General features: G+C 36.0%; 1 protein-coding gene across 4 annotated transcripts in view; it reads right to left on the reverse strand.

Annotated features, from left to right (window-relative positions):
- RPS6KA5 (ribosomal protein S6 kinase A5) overlaps positions 1-20,589 on the reverse strand; it is an 85,871-nt gene that overhangs the window by 26,863 nt on the left and 38,419 nt on the right. For all 4 annotated transcript variants that reach the window (XM_068946804.1, XM_068946806.1, XM_068946805.1 and 1 more), the window contains 4 exons: positions 12,702-12,785; positions 9,504-9,607; positions 2,656-2,806; positions 942-1,103 (listed from right to left, as the gene is read on the reverse strand). In XM_068946804.1, coding sequence (XP_068802905.1) covers positions 942-1,103; positions 2,656-2,806; positions 9,504-9,607; positions 12,702-12,785 — 501 coding nt within the window. The remainder of the gene's footprint in view (positions 1-941; positions 1,104-2,655; positions 2,807-9,503; positions 9,608-12,701; positions 12,786-20,589) is intronic.

Consider the following 20,589-nt stretch of genomic DNA (forward strand, 5'->3'; position numbering starts at 1 on the left):
GAAACAGTACGAAACTGTATGAAACTGAAAGGTAGGAAATAGTTTTACATTACAATATAAGCATCAAACCATTTTAGTCAGCAAATCAAAGTAAGTTTCGTGTTAGTGATTTCCCCTGTTCAGGTATCATATCACAAACAGCTGTCCTGACCACCGCAGGAGGAGTGAGATCACGGATGATTTGCTTAAAGGCTTGCTGTATACTCAGTACAAAGCAATTTCCAAAACATGATGCTATATCCCTGCATACTGAGCGTTAAGCTACTCAGAAACAGCTAGTAACAAACAACTAAACACAAGGAGGGGGAGGAGAGAAAATAGTTTAAACTTCCATTTGCCTCTGCAGCTTTGGTTCCAAATTGAAGGCTGCATGAGATGTCTGTCCTTTCAAAATCCAGCCTGGGCAGTCCAATTAGGGATCCTTCTTTAACAGAGCAAGGAGGAGAAGGTAAGGATAGCCTGTTACTGATCTGCATATAATAGTCTAGTAATCAGAGCACTCATACAGGAAGTAAATACCTACTTTCAATTCTGTGATTAGCTCCTGCTTCCCAAAGGAATACCTTAATTAGAGGATCACGTGGACATGGCTAAACTGCATTCCTACCGTTGAAATTGGGTTATGAAGGAGTCAAGATGACAAGACTCATAAGGCACGAAGAATCAATAAAGGACAAGTCAACTCTAGGCCAGGGGGTAGGACATTTAGCTGGTGATGCGGAGAGACAGAGTTTTATGCTTGTGCTAGGATTGTTTCCACCTTTCTAACCTTCAACTATTGAACAAACAGCCCGTGGAACTAGGATTGGTAATTACATAGTTAATTCCCAATAACTTTAACAGCAAGGCAAAAAAAAAAAAAAAAAGTAGCTACCTATACACATAGAATTGTGGTATGCACTTTTTTTTTTTTTTTTTATTAGTGTGAATTCTTAAAATACCTGAAATATTCTTTCTGAAGTCTGAGGGGTGGCTGCAGGAGAATATGTAGGATCCATTTCTGTAAACTCCTCTGCAAAGTTACTGACATCCAACTCATCTCTGATTACTGGTTTAAATGGAGCTGATACTTTTTTGGCAGCTAAATCATCCCAATTTATATTCTAAACAAAAAATAGGAAAAAAATTTAAATCAAAAGAAAATTTAACAGATGATATATTGAAAAAAGAGAGACATGCCCAGAACAAAACAGTTCTAGTCCCTTTTGCTACATCCTGCAAGCAGAAGCAAAAGCATTCAGATTATACCCTGCTGATTTCCTTAGGTAAAGTCAAGAAGTGAAGTCAGGCACTTACTTGTGTGTAGTCAGAATCTAGTTTTAAAAATAATAATAATTAAAAAAAAAAAAAAGCTTTCATGTGCAGGTAGAATATCAAGAGCCAGACCCAGTGATATAATGCTCAAAGAGAATGAGTTTTCAAAAATTAACCATAATATTTGCTATTAATCTTCCATAAAACACATGCAACTATGCCTTATGATTCTCATGAGTGAGTCTTTCTCCAAACGTAAGTATTTTTTGAGTTTCAATACAGCAGTTTATTTCCTAAGAAATTTAAATAATAAAAAATGCTAACTTATTAACAAGAACATTATTATTTTAATATAATAGTGGTAGTTAACATATGCTTCACTATAATTTGATAAGAACACTCAAAGATTTTTTACAGCTCTGACAGTATGACAACTCTGGATTCGCATATCAATGGTAAGCTAGGGACTATACATATGTAGCTGTAAGAAAATAATTCCATTATTTTAAATGAATGGAACTGAAATTAAGTCAAGATTAGGCAATGGCATATGAGGAAAAAAAAAATATGTTTTCCAAAACAAATAACGAAACAAGGAAATTAACGCTATAGATATTTGTCTATAGACCCTCTGTACCCTCTGTAAGAAGGAAATGCAAAAGGAACAAAAACTGGAAAGCTAAAAATCCAAGATACTGCCTATGCTAAATGTTAAGATAATTGCACTGAAAATATTTCTGTTAAAATTCTAATTTATGTTATCAATTTTAAATCCTCCAACATTTGCACGAATTAAAGAGATATTTAATTTTAAAAGTAGTACTAGAAATTTATACTTAGCCTTTTTCTTGCTTTCTTTTTCTCTTTTTTTTTTTTTTTTAAGCACAGAAACGATTTTAACAGCAGCAGAAGTAATCATGTAGCTGTTGTAAGCAAATACATTCTTTGGCATTGTTTGAATCCAAATGTTAATACATTTGGATTTTAATTCCATTCAGATATATTAATTCAAGTAAGATTTAATTAGATGAAGGAAAATACAGGAGAGAAGTTTATCATTAACAGTGAAAAATAAAACAGATTTCTCAATATTCAAATTTTAATAATTAAAAAAATCAGTGCAAAATTTTTTTTAAACATACATTATCCTGCTTTAAATAGTGTGGCTTTCAGCTGCTTAAAGCAACTGTTAGAAACAAAAGCAAAAGGAAATTAAAAGCTACCGTGCCCTTGCCGTGGCATGCACGTAGATACATAAGCGCATAGATATTCTCAATAGCTTCAATGCAATCTTTCATGCAATTACCACACCTTCTAAGCTACAGGTTCTAAAGTAGAATTAAAGGTTCTAAAGTAGAATAAGTGCAATAGTGCAATCTGGGAAGATTTTTTTTTTTTAACCTGGAAAAAGGGATGTTGTTTGATTTCATCAGCATCAGTTGGACCACAGCCTAGTCTCTTCTTGGGATCTTTCATCAAAAGACGCTGAATTATATCTTTGGATAGCGCACTCATTTCTTGTGGATAAGGTGGCTCACTTTTTAATATTCTCCTATGAAAACAGACAAAATAACACTTATTTGGTAATTACTTAGTGTGCTAAGTGTTCAAAAAAAAGAGTTGTTGTTATAACGATAGCGTTTAACGCTCCATTTAAACTTCCATGGTACTCAAAGACAGGAGGATGGCAAACGTGAAACCCCTTTTTGTTTTTTTTCTAAATTAAAGAAAATACAGGAAGATTTGGGGAATTACAGACATGTAAGCACAACATCTGCAGACACAAATCAAGAGCTATAATAAAGTGTCAAATTAGCTGATACCTGGATAAATATCACTTACTAGAAAAAAAGTCAGCATAACTCTTGTAAAGGGAAGTTCTTCCATACAAACTCCTTAGGAGTTCTTTGAAGGTGTTAACAAGGATGCAAGCAAGACCGATTTGATTGATGATGCCTACATGGTTTTACAAGAGGCTTTCAGTAAAGTAACTCAGATGTTTAAGGAAACTAAGCTGTCATGGGATAAGAAGAGCAGTTCTGGCATAGATAATAACTGGTTAAAAGACAGAAAACAGAGGATTGGAGTAAATAGTCAATTCTTGCAACAGAATGTGGTCACCAGTAGAGGTTATTCTACAAGGTTATCTTGGGACTTGTACTGTTGAATAGACTCATAGTTGACCTGGAAAAGGGGATGAGCAATGAGTATTATCAGCAAAAACTAACTTACGTTGCTGAAGGATAAAGCCAGATAATGAAGTATTGCAGAGGGTTCTTATAAAGCCAGACAATAAAAATAACAGATAATTGTCAGTTTAAATAAGTATAACTTAATGCACGAGAGAAAAACAATCCTAACTTCACTGTGCAACAATTGATTATGAGCTTACTATTACTATTTGTAAGAGAGATCTTGTAGTTACAACAGATAGTTCAATGAAAACATTAGCGTAATGCTTGATAACAGTCAAAAAAACAAATTCCACTGCTACAAATTATTAGAAAAAGAACAGAGAACAAAGAAAAAACACACTTGTGCCATGCGCGCTTTGTCTGCACCTTGTATGTTATCTGCAGCGTCCATGCCCTCATCTCAAAAAGACATATTAGAACCGGAAAAGTTTTGGAGAAGGCTAATCAAAGATAGAGAATGTGTTTCACATGAAGAAGTACTAAGGTGGCTGGGATTCTTCAGCCTAGTGAAAAGATGACTTGAAGGTAAGGGGCATAGTGTTTCCCTCAAAACAATGAGCAGCAAAGAGTGTGCATAGAAAGCTCACTGTCTCTTTCAACAGAGGAACTATAAGCCATCAAATAAAGGTAGGCTAGTGGAAGTTCAAAATCTTAGAAGTCTAAGTAGAGTGAGAGGCAACCTCAATGTGTACAAGTATCTGAAGGGAGGGTGTCGGGAGACGGGGCCAGACTCTTCTCCATGGTAGCCATTAGGTTCCAACCAAAGAGTTCTTACAGACAAAAAAAAATATTTTGTTTAAGATACAGACATGAAGTGTGCTATAATGAGATGGAAGCCACCTTTCATCATCCACTGTGATTAGCTTCAGAGCAAGTGTCTGAACCTGACTCTGCAAGTGAGGGTAATACAAATCAAAAGTACAGGATCTGAAGCTCATGCTTTTACTTCCACAAGGTAAGATATGATCAAATTATAGAAAACTATACTGAAAGTATCATCACAGTTGACCAACAAAAATATTATGTTTTTATTAGAACTCTTATCATAGTCTATCATCAGCGTCCTCAGAACTGCATCATAAGCAACACCAGAAAAATATGAATCCATCCTGATGCTCAGGGAATAACGAAAAGTGATCCCAAGCTGTAACCCTATTAGAAGGTAGAGTTGCAAGCTTTCAGAGCAGAGTTTTCACCTTTGAATTTGAAAGTGAACAGAATAGAACAGCTAATGCCAGATTCTTTTGTTCCACGTTTGGAACAGGTAGAGCTATTTGTGGATTCCCAGTTCTGAGAGATGTTTTCCATCTCTGAGACTTTGATACAGTACTTATGACTGTCTTAAAACCATCTGCTTCACTCAAAGGCTGAAGTGATCTTTAGACAGAGATATTGGTGTGATGTGATTCAAACTAAGTCTGATGTCAACTGGTTTCCGTCATGTGGCATAGGTTTCCCATCTCATTACTATGCGTTGTAAAAGCATCATTACATTATCCTCTATCAGTTCTATGAGGACGCTGGATTCCTGGCTAAGGGTATAAATGCTGTGCATTCCAGGCAGATATAAATATTCTAGAGCTAAGAGCTAAGGATAACATTTCAGAAAACACCATGCCAATCATAAGTTGGATTTAATGATTACTCCATCCCTGAAAGCATATGTCAATCACCAGAGTCTTCACAGGTAGAATATAAAGAATATCATTCCAGTATATACCTACTATGCATCTTCCTATCAGTTTCACAAGGAAAAGGTTTCTTCCAGAATAATGAATAAGGTATCTTCATAGTATCTAGTGGATGGTCAAATTTCAGCCATCCTCTACGAGGCACAGATGAAGTCTAACAATATCAGAAAAAGAGCCAATTAGGCTCTTTCTAGAGCCTTAACAGGCCAGGTATCACACTGGTATGCTAATACGGTGCAACATGTTTCTACAGATTTTATATATATATTTTACATATACATACACACACACACACCCCCTTATATACCTACAAATATGGAGACAGACAGACAGACACACACACACACACATATATATATATACACGTATGTATATATTCATGACCTGAAAGAGAGTAAGATTTTTCCTCCCATTTAGGATTCCTCCTTAAGCTGTTGCAGAGCAGCAATATAATGGTACAAAAACTTCATGCTTATTTTGAGTCCCTATATGACAAGACCTTCAAGTCAGAGCTCTAAAGTGGATATACTTTTGGCTTTTCTTTCAAGTCAGCACTACAGACGGCTCACAGTCAAACTGGAGAGGGAGAAGGAAGGAGAAAAAAAGAGGGGAAAAAAGGCATTTATAAACAAACCTAGCTCCTGCCTATTTTTGCAGAAGGGTCCCTTTCACTGCTTTGCAGCAATGAAAGCTCAAAATTCTTCAAAGTCAAAGGCTTTGGCTAGAAACAAAAAAGGGAGATTTTTGCATAGAATTATTCAAGAATTCTGTGAAGTTTAGTAACTCATAACACCAAGCATGCAAACAAAAAGAATCCAGAGATGCTATAGATGTTCAGAAACAGAGGTTTCCACTGCAAGACAAATTATATATGCACTTAAGTTGCACATGTCATGAAAGAAAAGTCCACAGTGTCATCACAAAGGTTATGATAAAAGAACAGAAAATGTCTCCTTAGAAAGGGCAAAAAAAATTACAAACTATACAGCAACTATGTTTGACAGAAGACCTCAACTGTCCATCAGAGAAACATATTTCAGAACAAAGCTTCAAGCTCAAATTTAAGAGTAGATACAGAGTAGATTTACTTTGTTCCACACAAGTAAATACAATTTGACAGAAAAATATCTATGATTATTTTCCACCGAGGCAAAATAAGGGAAGGACCAGGATTCATTTAGATTAAGCCTTTTTTCCTGAAACTTAGAAAAAAAAAAAAAATCAAGCTCCATGACAATTCTGCTTTCAAGGCTAGTGGGAGAAAACCGAATTCTTCAGGTCTGCTGCAATTGGCATGTTAAAGCATGTTAAAGTTAGAGAACACAGTTTCTGTTTAGAATTATTCCGACAGACATCAGGAAAGAAGTTTATACCAACGCAAATCTCTGTGCCAGCGCTAATGATTTCATCACTGCTGGCAGCTGCAAATATCTGATGAAGTCATCTGCAATTCAGCTTTTAGTCAGAGAGAAGAAATAAAACCAGAAAGATCAAAGACAGCCGTGGAGAGAATTTGGATCTGTTTGAAGGCTAGGTGTAAAATTACCTAGAATCTGCATTCCAATTCAACATTATAAGAAAGGCTGCAGGCATAACTGAAAGAATTAGCATTTCAAAAAAAGGCATTACGTGTAAATTGAGAATGTACCCTTAATGACAAAAGGAATTGATTATCAAAGAAAAAAGGAAATAAAGACCATAGAATCTAGGCCAGAAAGGCTTAAGATAAAGAGAGCTGTCGAAAATTCAGCTGTTATTTCTTGAAAGAGCTCAGGGTACTAAAGCTGGAGATAAATATTAGGGGAATATTTCTGAAAAGTTATCAACGTGATAACAAGAATTAATAAATTTAACAAGGCAGTATGTCTTGAAGGGTGGGTCATTTCTTTCAGGCTTGCTCTCAAGTCAGTAGCTCAGCTGCTATCCAAATTGCTGCAAAGTCTATAAAGTCCCCTTCAATCCCTAGAAAAAGTCTCTTTCCATTGTCTCCTGAGCGGCAGATCTGTTCTCTGCTCTTCTCACTTTCTGCTTGGGCAGCAGGATGACAGCTTGTTGAAACCTCGTACCCTTTTTCCTGCCTGCTTTATCCTACCTTCTAGGAACTTCCCAAACACACTCCAAAGCAAGCAGCAAAATCACCAACCCCTAGAAGGTCCCACATGACTCACTGAAGCCGCCAGGACATGGAAGATAACAACGTTCTCAGATGCTCAGCCACACTCATTTAAAAGGAATGTAACACTCATTACATAATAAACTGCAAATGCACAAAACAGATGTCACCCAAAGATAGAGGCACCAATGAAAAGGATTTAGAAAGCATGGGTAACTTGAGTACTGAAGTAATAGAAGACAGATGAAATCAAGTCTAAAATGCAGTCATATAGTTGGAACTAATGAGATAAACTAGGAGCCCATCAGTAGAAGTGCTAGAGAAGGAGAAGCAATTAAATTCATTAGTCCATGATTGCCAACACCATGAGGAACCCGGGGGGGAAAAAGGAAGGAAGGTCTTTTTGTCCAGACGGTCAATTACTACTTCCCATAAACAAGGTCCTTTTGAAATCTCAGCTGGAATGCAATTGTTCATATATAAGGAAGAACACCACAAACAGAGTTAAGAAAAGGGTTTCTCAGGAAACGGGGAGATTGGGGAGCATCATTACCCTAAGAAAACTACATGAACTTATCTTCTTTCATTTTTTATTTTGATAAATTTAGAAGGTAGGATTGCTGTCTACGAATGTGCAAACACAAACCAGAACAAAAGCCTAGTAAGGAACAACACTGGCACATGAAGATGAGGCAGTAACATTATCACAAGTAAATTTAGGTCAGAAATTAGGTTATTAGCCACCAGAGGAACGATGATAGCAACCTTGCAGTTTCTCAGCTTTGAATTTAATCCTACCTCACCTGAAAATCTGAGATATTCAAGAGCACATAAGGAGCTACCAAGAGACAGTCAAATGCTGTACAGCACATATCTAAATAGTTTCCCAGCTCTTGGGAAAAACTATTTCTGTGAAAACTGTGATCAAGACCATCTCTAAAAATATTAGCTACTACTTAAGGGTTCCAAGTAGTATATCGCAGAGTCAAAGTCACAGCTCCGATATGGCTGAAGTAAGTCATCAACAAAGCTGCATGCTATCTTCCAACCTTAAACAGATTAGACAGAGTTAACTTAAGTTTTCACGCCATCATAACGGCCAAGAGGTTAAAGTTTGGAATTTTGTTTTGATAATGGATTTTTCTTTTTTTGTTTCTTTCTTTTTGTTTGTTTTTACCCCCAAAATATTTTTCTAGCAGCTGTTTCCCATTCCAATAGAGACCTAAAATCCAGTAAACAGGAGCTCTCAATCTTCAGATAAATTCTCTGAATTTATAACACAAATAAAATAAATTATCTAACTGATGTATGTTCAGGTTATGATGTACGCCCATTATAACCTTAAATACGAAATGGCTTTAGAAGAGGGCCAGAACTGTGGTAATCACATTCCATTAGCAATAGGATGGTTGGTAGATTACAGTCTGGACTTCAAGCTGATTTTGATCATGTTTATTAATTTGGGCAATATAAGTGCCTACCTTCCCACTTCTCCAAGGAATTCTATAATACTATATGTTGAATTTTGGGAGAGATTTCAGTAATGTATTTTGTGTAAGCTTACTGCTTGGTCTTTTTAAAATGCTCCAATGTTTTTACTACGATACCCAAAACAAATTTTTACTAAGCAAAGGAAGAGATTGAAGACTGTAACAAAACTGATGGAGGCAAAAAAACTTTACACGTAATATATTAAAATGGTATAGGTTATTTTGATCCCATAAATTTCATAGTCATTTTTTTCTCAGAAATGCAACAAAAAAGAGGGTGTAGGATACTTTGTGATGCTTTAAATCGATAGTCTGATAGGACTGACCTAGAAAGAGCTGACAAAAATCTCCTCAGCTAAATACATGATTAATTACGTATCAAGATTTTTGAATTTGATTATTTTGTTTGCATGTAATTTCATATTTAGTTTGACTTTCTTTTCAATGCGAAACATACGTACAACAGGGCTGAGTATTACCTAAAAAGCCGTGGCTCCACCACAACTTAAATCAAACAGGTCTTCCACAAAGGGCAGTTCTGTTATTTCAATAATCTGCTAACATTTTAATAAAACCTGTCTGCTTCCAGCTGTCACTCTGTTAAACAGAACAGGAATACCAAAAACATTACCCTAGTAGCACTTGCTTCCTAAATTTTAGATTTGAACTCCCCCAAAATACGTATTATGGCACTGGCATCATTTTGTGCGTGAGCGTGCGTGTACGCGCGCACACACACACACACTGTTTTGACTCTTACCTAGAAATCTCTGCTTGGGAATTTTTCTCTCCATCAACTGTAAATGGTGATGCTCCAGTTAATAATTCATACATGAGAACACCAACACTCCACCAATCAACAGCCTATAGGACAAATAATTATGTATGTTATGATACAGCAAAATAATTTTGTTAATAAAAGGAAGAACAAAACAACGCAGCTAGTAAATAGCTAGCAAGAAGAAGAGGGGCCTACCTATCACCAGAAGGACAGATACAGTAAAGCTTAAAGGATTGCGGTACTGATTGGAGGTAAGTATGTATATTCTATGCTAAATTAATTTGACTTTGAAACCTCTCTGTTTGGCTTCTTAAACTCATTTCTTAAACCGAATGCTGTTTTTACTGGCTACTAAAGTTCCATTTATTTTTTCCCCAAAATTCATTCATAGCTGTGAAGGTATGAGAATTCTAAAACAGACTCCAAAGAAGAGACACCTAAGGCTTCCTAAAAAGGAGTGGGACCTGACATTCTGGGAGTGTGAAAATGAAATTTAAGAACTTTTGAAAAGCACACTGGAAGACTATAGGTCAATCAGGGCACTGAAAAACTTCATGCAATTTCCTCCTATATCCCATGGCACTACATGTGATCTTTGACTTCCAATATTCTAGTTGCTATTATACATTACTCACACATACGTTACCCATTATCCATAATTCTGATATCTCGAAGCCTTTTTTTTTTTAAATTAATATCAACACTTTAAAAAAATGCCTTCCTTGGCTATAATACCTTCCTTGGCTATAGTGTTTCTGATTTTGTCTGACTATTCCAATACATGGAGCAGGCTATATGGATTCAAGAATAGGTAGTTATTTGGGGGAAGAAAGTAGAGGTTTTCTAAGAAAAAAAAAATTTTGAGGTAAATTCAAATGATCGCTGCACTCATATACCCTGCTGCCTCTGAAACATATTTTTAATTATAAAAATAATTTAAAATACCTGCTCTTCATTCATAAGTATTTCTCCCTTCCATCAGCAAAAACGCTACTATGAATAATAATGAAAGCAGTTTAGTTTCAACTTTATTTAAATAAAATTAATTTTAGCTACAGATGTTTAAACTTCACAGTTTTCCTTTCATGAAACTTGCAAATGCATGAAACCTAAGTTCTGGTCTGCTTGTGTTGACAGAATTAATATAATACAGGAAGATAATTAATGAAACAATGTAAATTTATCCTTATTTTTAGGTTTTTTAAGATACACAAAAATCCTATGTTTGGTGTCTTCAGTCAAGAGCGTCTAAAAGAACTAGCCAAAGAGGTCTGTGTATTGTTAGTGATTATATCTGCAAACATGCAATGATCAGGGAAGATCCCAGAAGAATTTTTTCTTGGTATCTATCTGCTTTTAAAAAAAAAAAGAAAAGTATCTGCATAATCAGAAATCATTCAAATCTTTTATTTTATATAATACAGGAGTAAGTTTGACTATCAATTTGCAACTATCTACAAGAGAACTTACAAAGCAAAAACACTGAGTAATCAAAAACAGAACAAGGCAAACTCATTTCTTTTTTTTTTTTTTTTAAATAAGATCATGGGGCTGCTGAATATGCAGTAAGCAAGAAATATGCTAACAATCTTGTAGCACTGTGCCACATGACATTACCAACAGTGAGCCAAGGAAGTGAGAGGCAAAAACAGCCATCATCACGTGGGAACACAGGTAACAGAAAAGTCATCCTTATTTAGCAGTTGTCTATCATCTGCTGTCAAACCACGGCACTATTTCTTATAGCATAGCATAGGGCTCTGTCTTGATGAAAATATTGACTAAAATTGATGGAAGCTAAGAGAACGGGGATTTCCCTTAAAAAGAAGGAATGATACTAAATTTGTAATCACTTCAGAAGATAGAATCAGAATTTAAAGCAACCGACACACTGGAAAAATGCTCTCAAATTGGCAAGAGGAAAGTAACAAGAAACACAATGCAGGAAAGAGCTCAAATGCAGAAATGTAAAATTCCATTTATAATGATTAGACAATCCGCACTGTAAAAAAAGATGCAGAGGATATAGTAGAATACAAATTAGCTGTGAGACAATAACTAAATAAGAAGATAAAGCATATACTATTTTGTATTTAATACAAGAATCATGGAGGCAATCATTCTGCTGCATTCCAAACTGCCAGCACTTAGATGAAATACTGTACCCATTATAGTACTGCCAACTTAAAGAAATATACAGGCAAACTCAGAGACCAAAAGAGAAGAAGAATGAATGGAGAATAAGAAGAAAGCATCTCTAAGGGAAAGTGCAAGTCCAATTAGTATAGGGAAGAGGAGACGGAGGGAGACATAACATTTTCCAACACTTTAAAAGGCTGTTATAAGAGAAGTTGTGGTCAGCTACATTCTATGACCACCAAGAGAAAAATCAAGTCAAATCAGCCTAATCTACAGCAAAACCTCCCCGAAGATTAAATATTCAGGAAAACTTAAGAGTAGTAAGCTGTCAGAAGTTATCTAGGGATGTTGTAGAATTCCTACAGTGGAGGAGGGGTTTCTTGTTTCAGCTGTCATCTGTGACTAACGATCTTCCTGATCTTTGCCTTACTGAAAAAATGTTGTACCAGCCATCAATTACTGACACATTTTATTATATGTTGCATAATAAAACTTGAATCTCAAGCTAAATGAAATTGATTTCTGGCAAGTGGAGAATGTTTCACAAAGCTACATTTATAACCCACTCCAAACTTCAAGAAAGAAAAAGACAGTTGTTTAACATGTTGTACAATTTACAAAGTGTATCAGAACATTAGCTATCTATGAAATAGTTGTGTTTCTACTCTGCTGAATTAGAGAAGAGAATATAAGAGAAAATAAGAAAATAAGAGAATGTGTCAGTTAATTTTTTTCTGTTCCTCTGCTAAAGTGCAAACATATTTAGAACAAGATCTTAATAGAACACAAATGAACCTATTTAGCTTTATAAATATGCCTTTACTTAGGTCACACTAAAACTTAGATTTACACTAAAAATACATCATATCCATGTTTTTAAAATATAGGTGAAAATCTATGTTATGACAACCTGAAATAAAGCTTGTTTAAATAATATATCATCACAGTTTACAAAAAAAAAGAAACACTCCAACTGAACAGTGCTGCCTAAAGCACTAAGCTCTTTTTAGTAACTGAGAAGATTGGCATAGAACATACCTTATCGTGTCCTGAATCGCCTCCTTTTACAATATCTGGAGCCATGTATTCTATTGTTCCACAGAAAGAATATGCTCTCTCATTCTATTAAAAAAAAAATACAAGTTTATATCAAACAATAATATTACACAACTCATATGGGACAAACATGGCTAACAGTTCCAAGATGCTGGCAGCAATTCTTCTCCAAATAGCTCAGAACTGCTAGCTAAATCATATTCCATCATATGTAGAGATGTATCACAAAACACTATAGAACGTTTACAATCTTCTATGCAAAAAATAAAATATATGTTTGTGTGGCAGTCTAACGTAAGCACACAAAAGTTAATGTATTGATATTTAAAAACATTCCCATAAGTCTAAATGAACTGTACATTTCAGAAATGCACAATACTCCCCAAGGTAATAAAGACACACATTCTGAAGGCTGCAATATCAATTCTCTAGATAATAAAGGAAACCTTTAGGTTAAAAAGAGCAGTCAATTATATGCTTTTATAATTTGGCTAAATTGGATACAAGATCCTTCGGGTTCCCCATACTTAGGGATTTATTATGACCTCTAGAAAAGTAATCTCCTTTCGCAACATACACATATATAAAAAACACAACATTCCCTCAAGAAGAGACTTGGAGAGAGACAGAGAGAGAAAGAGAAAGGCAGGCAGGCAGACAGACAGAGTTGTAAATTTAATTTTATTCTACACACTGAAGTTATTGTTTTGATTATGTTCAAGACTAAGCTGTTTTCACAGGCATGTACAACTGTTCCCTGTTAGCGATTTACCTTTGAGGTCAACATGAGGTCATGCTGTACCTTGCTAATGACGAAAGCACATGTGTTTGGGCCATGCAACATTGTTCCTCCCTTATCCTTCAAGCTTCTAGCATTTTGGGGAGAGATCCTGACAGGTCCTTTAAAGAAGAGTGTTCAAAAAAGCAGATATTTCAAAAGTCAGGTTTTACATTCGTAGATTCAGATTTGGAGTTTAAAATAGCTGCTATATAAGAGAAAGTACTACACTAGTGAGAGGAAGCTTCTAAAATTAGAAATAGCGCTCAGTGCTGCCCTGGGGTGTAAAAATTAAACAGTCCAACAGCATATTATTAAACTGTATTTATTAAAATACATATACTGTGACTGGGTGGGGATTTTTGGTAGAATTCTGAGTTTAAAATAGTTTAGGCTTTAATTTGTTCAAATATTCACTTGAAATATTAAGTTCTGAAACAAAAACATAACATAATAAGCTTTTTTCTTTGTGATTCCACTATCTTTTGACACAGCTACTGGTCCTCTTTCACTATCTTCTCCAAAAGAGAGAATTAATTTGATAAAAAGTAAACCAAAACTAAAAACAAAAAACTCCTCAGAAGTACCTAGCCCTCCATCCTGGCATTAGCCACTCTAAAATTATTAACGTATCTCCCCGATTGTTCTTGCTTCAGCTGGGGCGGGGGGGGGAAGGGGAGAAAGGCAGGGAAGTGAAAAATATAAAGCAAAACTCCCCCCCCATTTGCTACCTGTCCAAAGAATAGAGACAATGCAGCCAAGATGAGATTTATGAAAACAATTTATAATGTTGACGTATCAACAGCAATGGATGAAAACTGTCAGTTAGCTACAAACTCTGTAGATTATCTTCAAAATTATGCATTTTTGTCTCCACACTGTGTAATAAAATTAGGCTCCAAAATACTCTGGTGGCAAAAAACAGATTGGGGAGTTGTATATGGAAATATACAGTGGTACAGCAGAACCCTTATGATCTCAGGTACCTATCACTAGAAAATATCTTTTGTTGGTGAGTAGCAAGGCCCACTAAAAACATTTCAAACATGCAAGTTCATTATTAGTAGTTTGTTTGAGGAACAGTTATATATTATACATTCTTACTAGTTGAGACTAGTGGTTCTAGTTTTAAATTATATTAACTTTTTAAATTTCTCTAGAAGATTAAAAATAATAGTAATTTAATAATTCTTCTTCTACCAAAGTAGTTTTTAATATGAAAGATGTAAGTTCTGAAACAACTTTTGGAAATTATCTTTCTTTCTAAAATTAATACCTGAAGTATTCTTTCTTCCCTTGCAAAATACAATGCTTAAAAATCTAACAACAATTTTAAAGTAAAAAAAAAATTGTATCATATTAAATCATTTCTTTTAATTAAATTTCAATAGAAGAGACTTATTAAGTTACTGTAAGTCATAAACAGATATTTATATATACAAAACACTTTGGGATACATTTGTAATGAGGTTTATGAAAATTCCAACTTCTACGCCATGGCCAGTAAATACTTGCATCCTTTAGCTCTTGCTTCTTTTTTCTGCTTAAAAGCAGTCTAGTGCTGAAATTCAAGGCTGAATAGAGCCAAGAAGAGGAAAGCAGACGATTATCACAAGCAGTGTTCTAAGCACGAAATTTAGTAGAACTGGAACACGGCATCAGGTAAGAAAAAAAGGGGACCCACTGAGCATTGTCTTCATAATTAATACTGATGTGCTGTTACAGATGCGAGCTTTTATATTCCAGAAGCCCTGCTGGCGCCAGCTTAGAACTGTTGCAGGGAGCTGATACCAACTACGCTTCTTATTTAACCACAGAAAAACAGCTCAAGAGTCCGGCACTCCCCAGAACGTTAGAAAAGATAACTGCCTGAAAGCAAAGCCCTCCAAGCCTTATAAAAATCAACACAGATTTGCTTTCCTAAGATGCTATGTAGAAAGCACTGACCTCAGACAGCCAGAGTCATGGAGCCTGGATACTTATTAGATACACCTCCAGTTACGCTGTTTGGTTAAATCACAGACTACCTCAATTACATCTAGCTGTTACTTACAGAACATGATTTTTATAGTACTAAGTTTCACTAGGAGCATTTAAGTAAACTTACTGTCATATATGCCTTTTCCAGGGAGTCATGAATCGTTTTTATTAGTACATGCTACGTGCAGTTTTAAAACTATTTTAAAGAGTGTTACTCCAACAGTACTATTTCTTTTCCGTAGTGGGGACATCTTATAGTAGCTTATAAAAGTCACTGTAAGTTGTACTTCATCATTCATATGTGAAACCTCATTTCTCTCACAGATGAAATATGCAGTCCAAAAAACAATTAAAAACAAGCACAACCAAAACCCATTTTGCATCATCTTGATTTTGGTCCCACAAATTTACAGGGACCATGTAACTTTATAACATGAATCTGAATTCCAGAACCCACGTTATTAGCACTTCCATGTTATGAGAAGTAAAGCAAGAAAGGAAGTTACTAAACTACAACTGAAGTCAGATTATCTACATACAAATTCATACTAAACATGCATATTTTGCAAATATTCTTGAGCTTAAGGACTTTTCCCATAAGGCAGAATACACATTTTATTCCTCACTCAGGAAGCGTAACTTAAACACTAATTCCCTTGTTTGAGTTGCAGACCCCTAAACAGTTATACAGTAAAGGAAGCAAGTAGGAATGTGGCTAATCCGTCTCCAATAAACATGAATTTGACCTGTCTTTGAAAGCCTGTCACACTTGTTTCCCGTCAGCAGCGCTTCCACGTTTACAGATAACCTGGAGGCAGCCTTCAGTCTTCTAGAAAGCAACAGCTTTCTTTGTTTTATTTTGTTTTTTCCCTTTACCAAGCTCAACATCATTCCTGAATGCCTATGCAGCAACATTATACCATTTAGTAGAGGAATACAAAGTGGCTTTTTGGAACAGTTTAGCTGCCTAAGAATGAAATAACTTTTAGTGAATCCACTGATACAAAGTGAATTTCAATAAGAGCACCTGAGCGCTGAGTAGCCCACCACTGAATAACCAGACATAGCTATTCATGGTACATGGATAGCCAGACAGTTCACTTTGTTGAACCATCCCCTAACACATTAAAAAGATGTTATACAATCTTAACTCTTACCCTTTGAGATGAGCTGTACACTGACACTGTGGATGTGCCTATATGCATTATCAGACTGTCTCCTTTAAATGCTTTAGTACTGCACACGGGGTAGACCTCAAACTTTTCCCATGTCACAGAAGGTGAGATAAAAAAAAGCATAGAGCACAGTTCTCTGAGCTCCCTGCAATCATTTCACTAGGACGCTCCGATCTGATGGAATCTAACTGCTTTCATTTGCTAGGCCATTCTTAACATCATGTCTATACGATCCCTGTAGCCTTTTCTCCAGAATACCTATTTCAGCATCCCATTCTCCTTTTCCTTCCTGCAGGTGGGGACATACTAGTCTTTTCAATTAGGAAACATTGACAGCAGCTAGCCACTGAGCAGCTTCAGAATAGAGAATTAGGGCTCTTTGCCACTAACCAAGACAGAGGTGCAACAAATTACGATTTGTGTTGGAAGATAGCTGATTCACCAGAGGCAGAAAATGCAAAACAACGTGTCTTCCTTGTAAAGCTGTATGTTCACAGACCTTGGCAGGGAGACCACAGACTATATTAGCTTTAGCAATCAAAAAAACTGGCTCCAGAATTCAACCAAGTGCTAATAGAAGAAAGGAGATCTTGCACCATCATGCCCTTGCTGATCTTGCGTATCATCACTTTATACAGCGGCCCCACCTCGTAACCAAGGAAAGGCAGGTAGGCATCCTAAACTGTCTAAAGTTCCAGAAAACAGATGTGTAAACCCTTCTCCTCAAAGAGAGGACTTATGCCTTCAGAGTTCGCTAATGAGCTCCCTGCAAAAAAAAAATACATGATAACATTGGCTAAAGAGCAGGAAGAAACGGCATTTCTCTACAGAGACTAAGTAAATTCACCACAACTACTGGAAGAGCCTAACCGACAGGCAAACAGTTCCTAGTGCAATGAGAAGATGGGTCCTTTGAGAACACATCCTACTTTACAGTAATGCAAACTTAGTTTGGCAGCATGTGTAATGGTAGCTCTAACAGTTATTAGTTCTGTAACTGTTCAACAGGTTATAATTAGATATGTGGAACAAGAATTGTAGTTCCAAAGTTAACCACACAAATTAGATGAGACTTCAGGAGAATCAAGGAATCAAATGGGGACAACACGTTCCTTAAAAACAAAAAAAACAAAAAAAAAAAAAACCAAAAAACATACCGCACTCGTCCCTGAGACGAACTGCCTTCTGACAGCCAAGAATTTGGATAAAGGGCTACTCTATTTTGCACGATTTAAGCAACTACTGTGCTGGAAAAAAGTGTTAACTGACAATGCCAAAAAAAAAGCTCACACAGCCCAGATGCACTGAAAATGTCTGTGATTCAATGTTCTAATACAACTAATGTGTCTTTTTAGTTAGCCAGGGAGTTTAATCAAGCAGCCTGAAGGCCTAAGGCTCTCTCCCTGAGGGAAAAATGAATCCTTGTCCGTATTCTGAAACATGGGACAAGTCTGGTTACCTCATTAGCATTAAGAAAATGAATGAATCCCCTGATAACACAATACTTTTATTTCCACTTGTGAATGGAAACATTCTATTTTAAGCCCAGAATTCCTTCAGTGGAAGAAAACATCTACTGTAAAACCACTTTCATGAAGTTCTGTAGGCTCCAAATCTAACATTAACACAAAAAGGGATCAATGGCTGAAGAGTGCTGAACTGAACACTTCATCTTTTCCTGCCACAAATAGTAACAAAGCTAAGCTGAACAGAAAAATAGCCACAAGGGCACGGGAAAAGGGCAAAGAAAAGGCACCAATGTTAGACTGAAGGCAGGCATTTCAAAAAACCTGGGGGTGAAGACCTGCATTATTTCATTACACGCACCTAAAAATCTATGTCTGATAAACAATTTATGTTTTAATTCTCAGCTGAAGAGAGCTCCAGATAGATGGCATAGGTAGACAACTGGCTGAATGTCAGGGTCAAATAACAAGAATGGTAAATAAAAAGGTTTTTTTTTAAGAGCTAAGGACAAAATCCCAAGGGATGCTATGCTGTCATACAGCATTATAACTCCTTGAGTGAGTAGAGAACCTCATCGAAAAGAAGACTGCCCACACTGAAAGGTCCGGGCCCAAGCAGGCAAGGGCTGATGTGTTGAGTACTTCCCAAGACAACAGCGACATCAGTGTTGGTGCTGGGTACTAAAGAAAAAAAAAGGACTTTCATAGGTAGCCAGAACAATTTATAGAAGTTGCATCAAGAGAAGCATACAATCTAGATGAACATTAGGCACAACACACTCCCATCCATTGCCACAACAGGCCTGTTGTATGAAGGACAGACTGAGCAGACAGGGTTATGCTATTTAACCATATGTAAACAGGAACAGAAGGCAAAACAAACAGAAGCCTTAAGAACAAGATTAGGTTTCAGAGACCTTGGGAACACGCAAACACGCAAAGGGAAGCACCCAAACAAAACCCTGACAGATGACCAAAGAGGTGTGAACGCTGGAAAGGATAAGTCTAGATAAAGCTTGTAACAGTACTAACAGAGGTTTAAAAAAAACCAAAACAACTCCCTGCAAAGCATAATCAAATATTCTATCCAGAGTATGTGGCTGAGAGAACTGAGGGATATCTCAAGTACATTGCTTTGTATATGTGCACTGAGCATAAGGAGAACACCTATTTGCCATACAAATACTGCTTTGGAAAAAATAGCTGAGCTTGAGCCCCTGTGATTTTATCTCCAAAGTGCACGCAGGGTCAAGGAAATCACTTAAGTGGCTTAATACTGTTATTCTATCATCTGTGAAAGTGTTATTTAACGTTTAAATATATCCCTTTTTAAGTATTTCTTCAGCCTGATGAATTATATTCAAAGACATACGTCACTGCTCCAACTAGCACTTGGGTCCTACAATCCCATGGCTTAATGTATTCACAACAGTCTTTGTGGAAACACGTTTTAGCCAAAGGATTATTCCCAAGTTTTCACTGAAGCTATTCTTTTAAGCATTCACAAATTAGGATCCACTTCCCCAACTAAATGAAAGGTCACCTTTGAAAAAAAACAGATGGCTTCTGTTCTCCAACTATTTAATGCACAAAAACTATGTTCTTAATGAAGTAGGACTACTGCCCTGAGCACCAGATCTGATATATTCTGAATGTGATATTCTGATATATCACATTCATCAAAATCCTGAAACTTGTCTCCTTAAATGAATATTGCAACAACGTTTTTAAAACAAAGTTATTCTTCTCCAACTGCTTTTTAATACCATGTGTATCGGGCTTCTCTAATAGCTATTCCTTGATAATGAAAGCTGTGTTAGGATATAGTCAATCCTTAGAGAATTATGTACTGAAGGTCTGGGTAAAGACCTGGGCAAACCTTAAGAGCACATAGTTTGTAGTGTAAAAATTTCAGAACTGGAAACTACACAATGGTAAGCAAAAGGCATTGCTCTACTATTAAATTGTCTTGGACTTCCATTTACTCGTGTTCTGCATTTATATCAAATATTCCATGATCTAGATAGGTAAAGAACTACTTTTTTTTTTTTTTTTACTGTATTCCTTATTTAAAAAAAAAAAAAGGAAAGAAAAAAAAAATCACGTCCTGACAATAGTTAGTCCAAAGAACAGAAAGACAACCTCCAGGGTAGAAATGTTGCCTATGACGACAAATATTTCATCTGTCAAACAATTCCTTTCAGTTATACAATAAAATTTAAGACTGTATCTCCACCAAGTAAGTTTTTCTTTTTTCAAATGACTAATTGGTCTCAGTCAAGCCATCAGACTTTTGTGCACATGGCCCTCACCAATGTATTTGCGAGTAAAGCATGAAACTTGGGTTATATTTTATGCCTATTTCCCCATAATTTGGCACAAAAAGTTACACTTTGGGTGATACTAGATAATACCTTAAAGCTATATCTTTGACGAAATTTTACATGGATTGTTCACAGTATTATTTATGT

The sequence above is a fragment of the Struthio camelus genome, chromosome 5 (assembly GCF_040807025.1).
Source record: "Struthio camelus isolate bStrCam1 chromosome 5, bStrCam1.hap1, whole genome shotgun sequence".
NCBI lineage: Eukaryota > Metazoa > Chordata > Aves > Struthioniformes > Struthionidae > Struthio > Struthio camelus.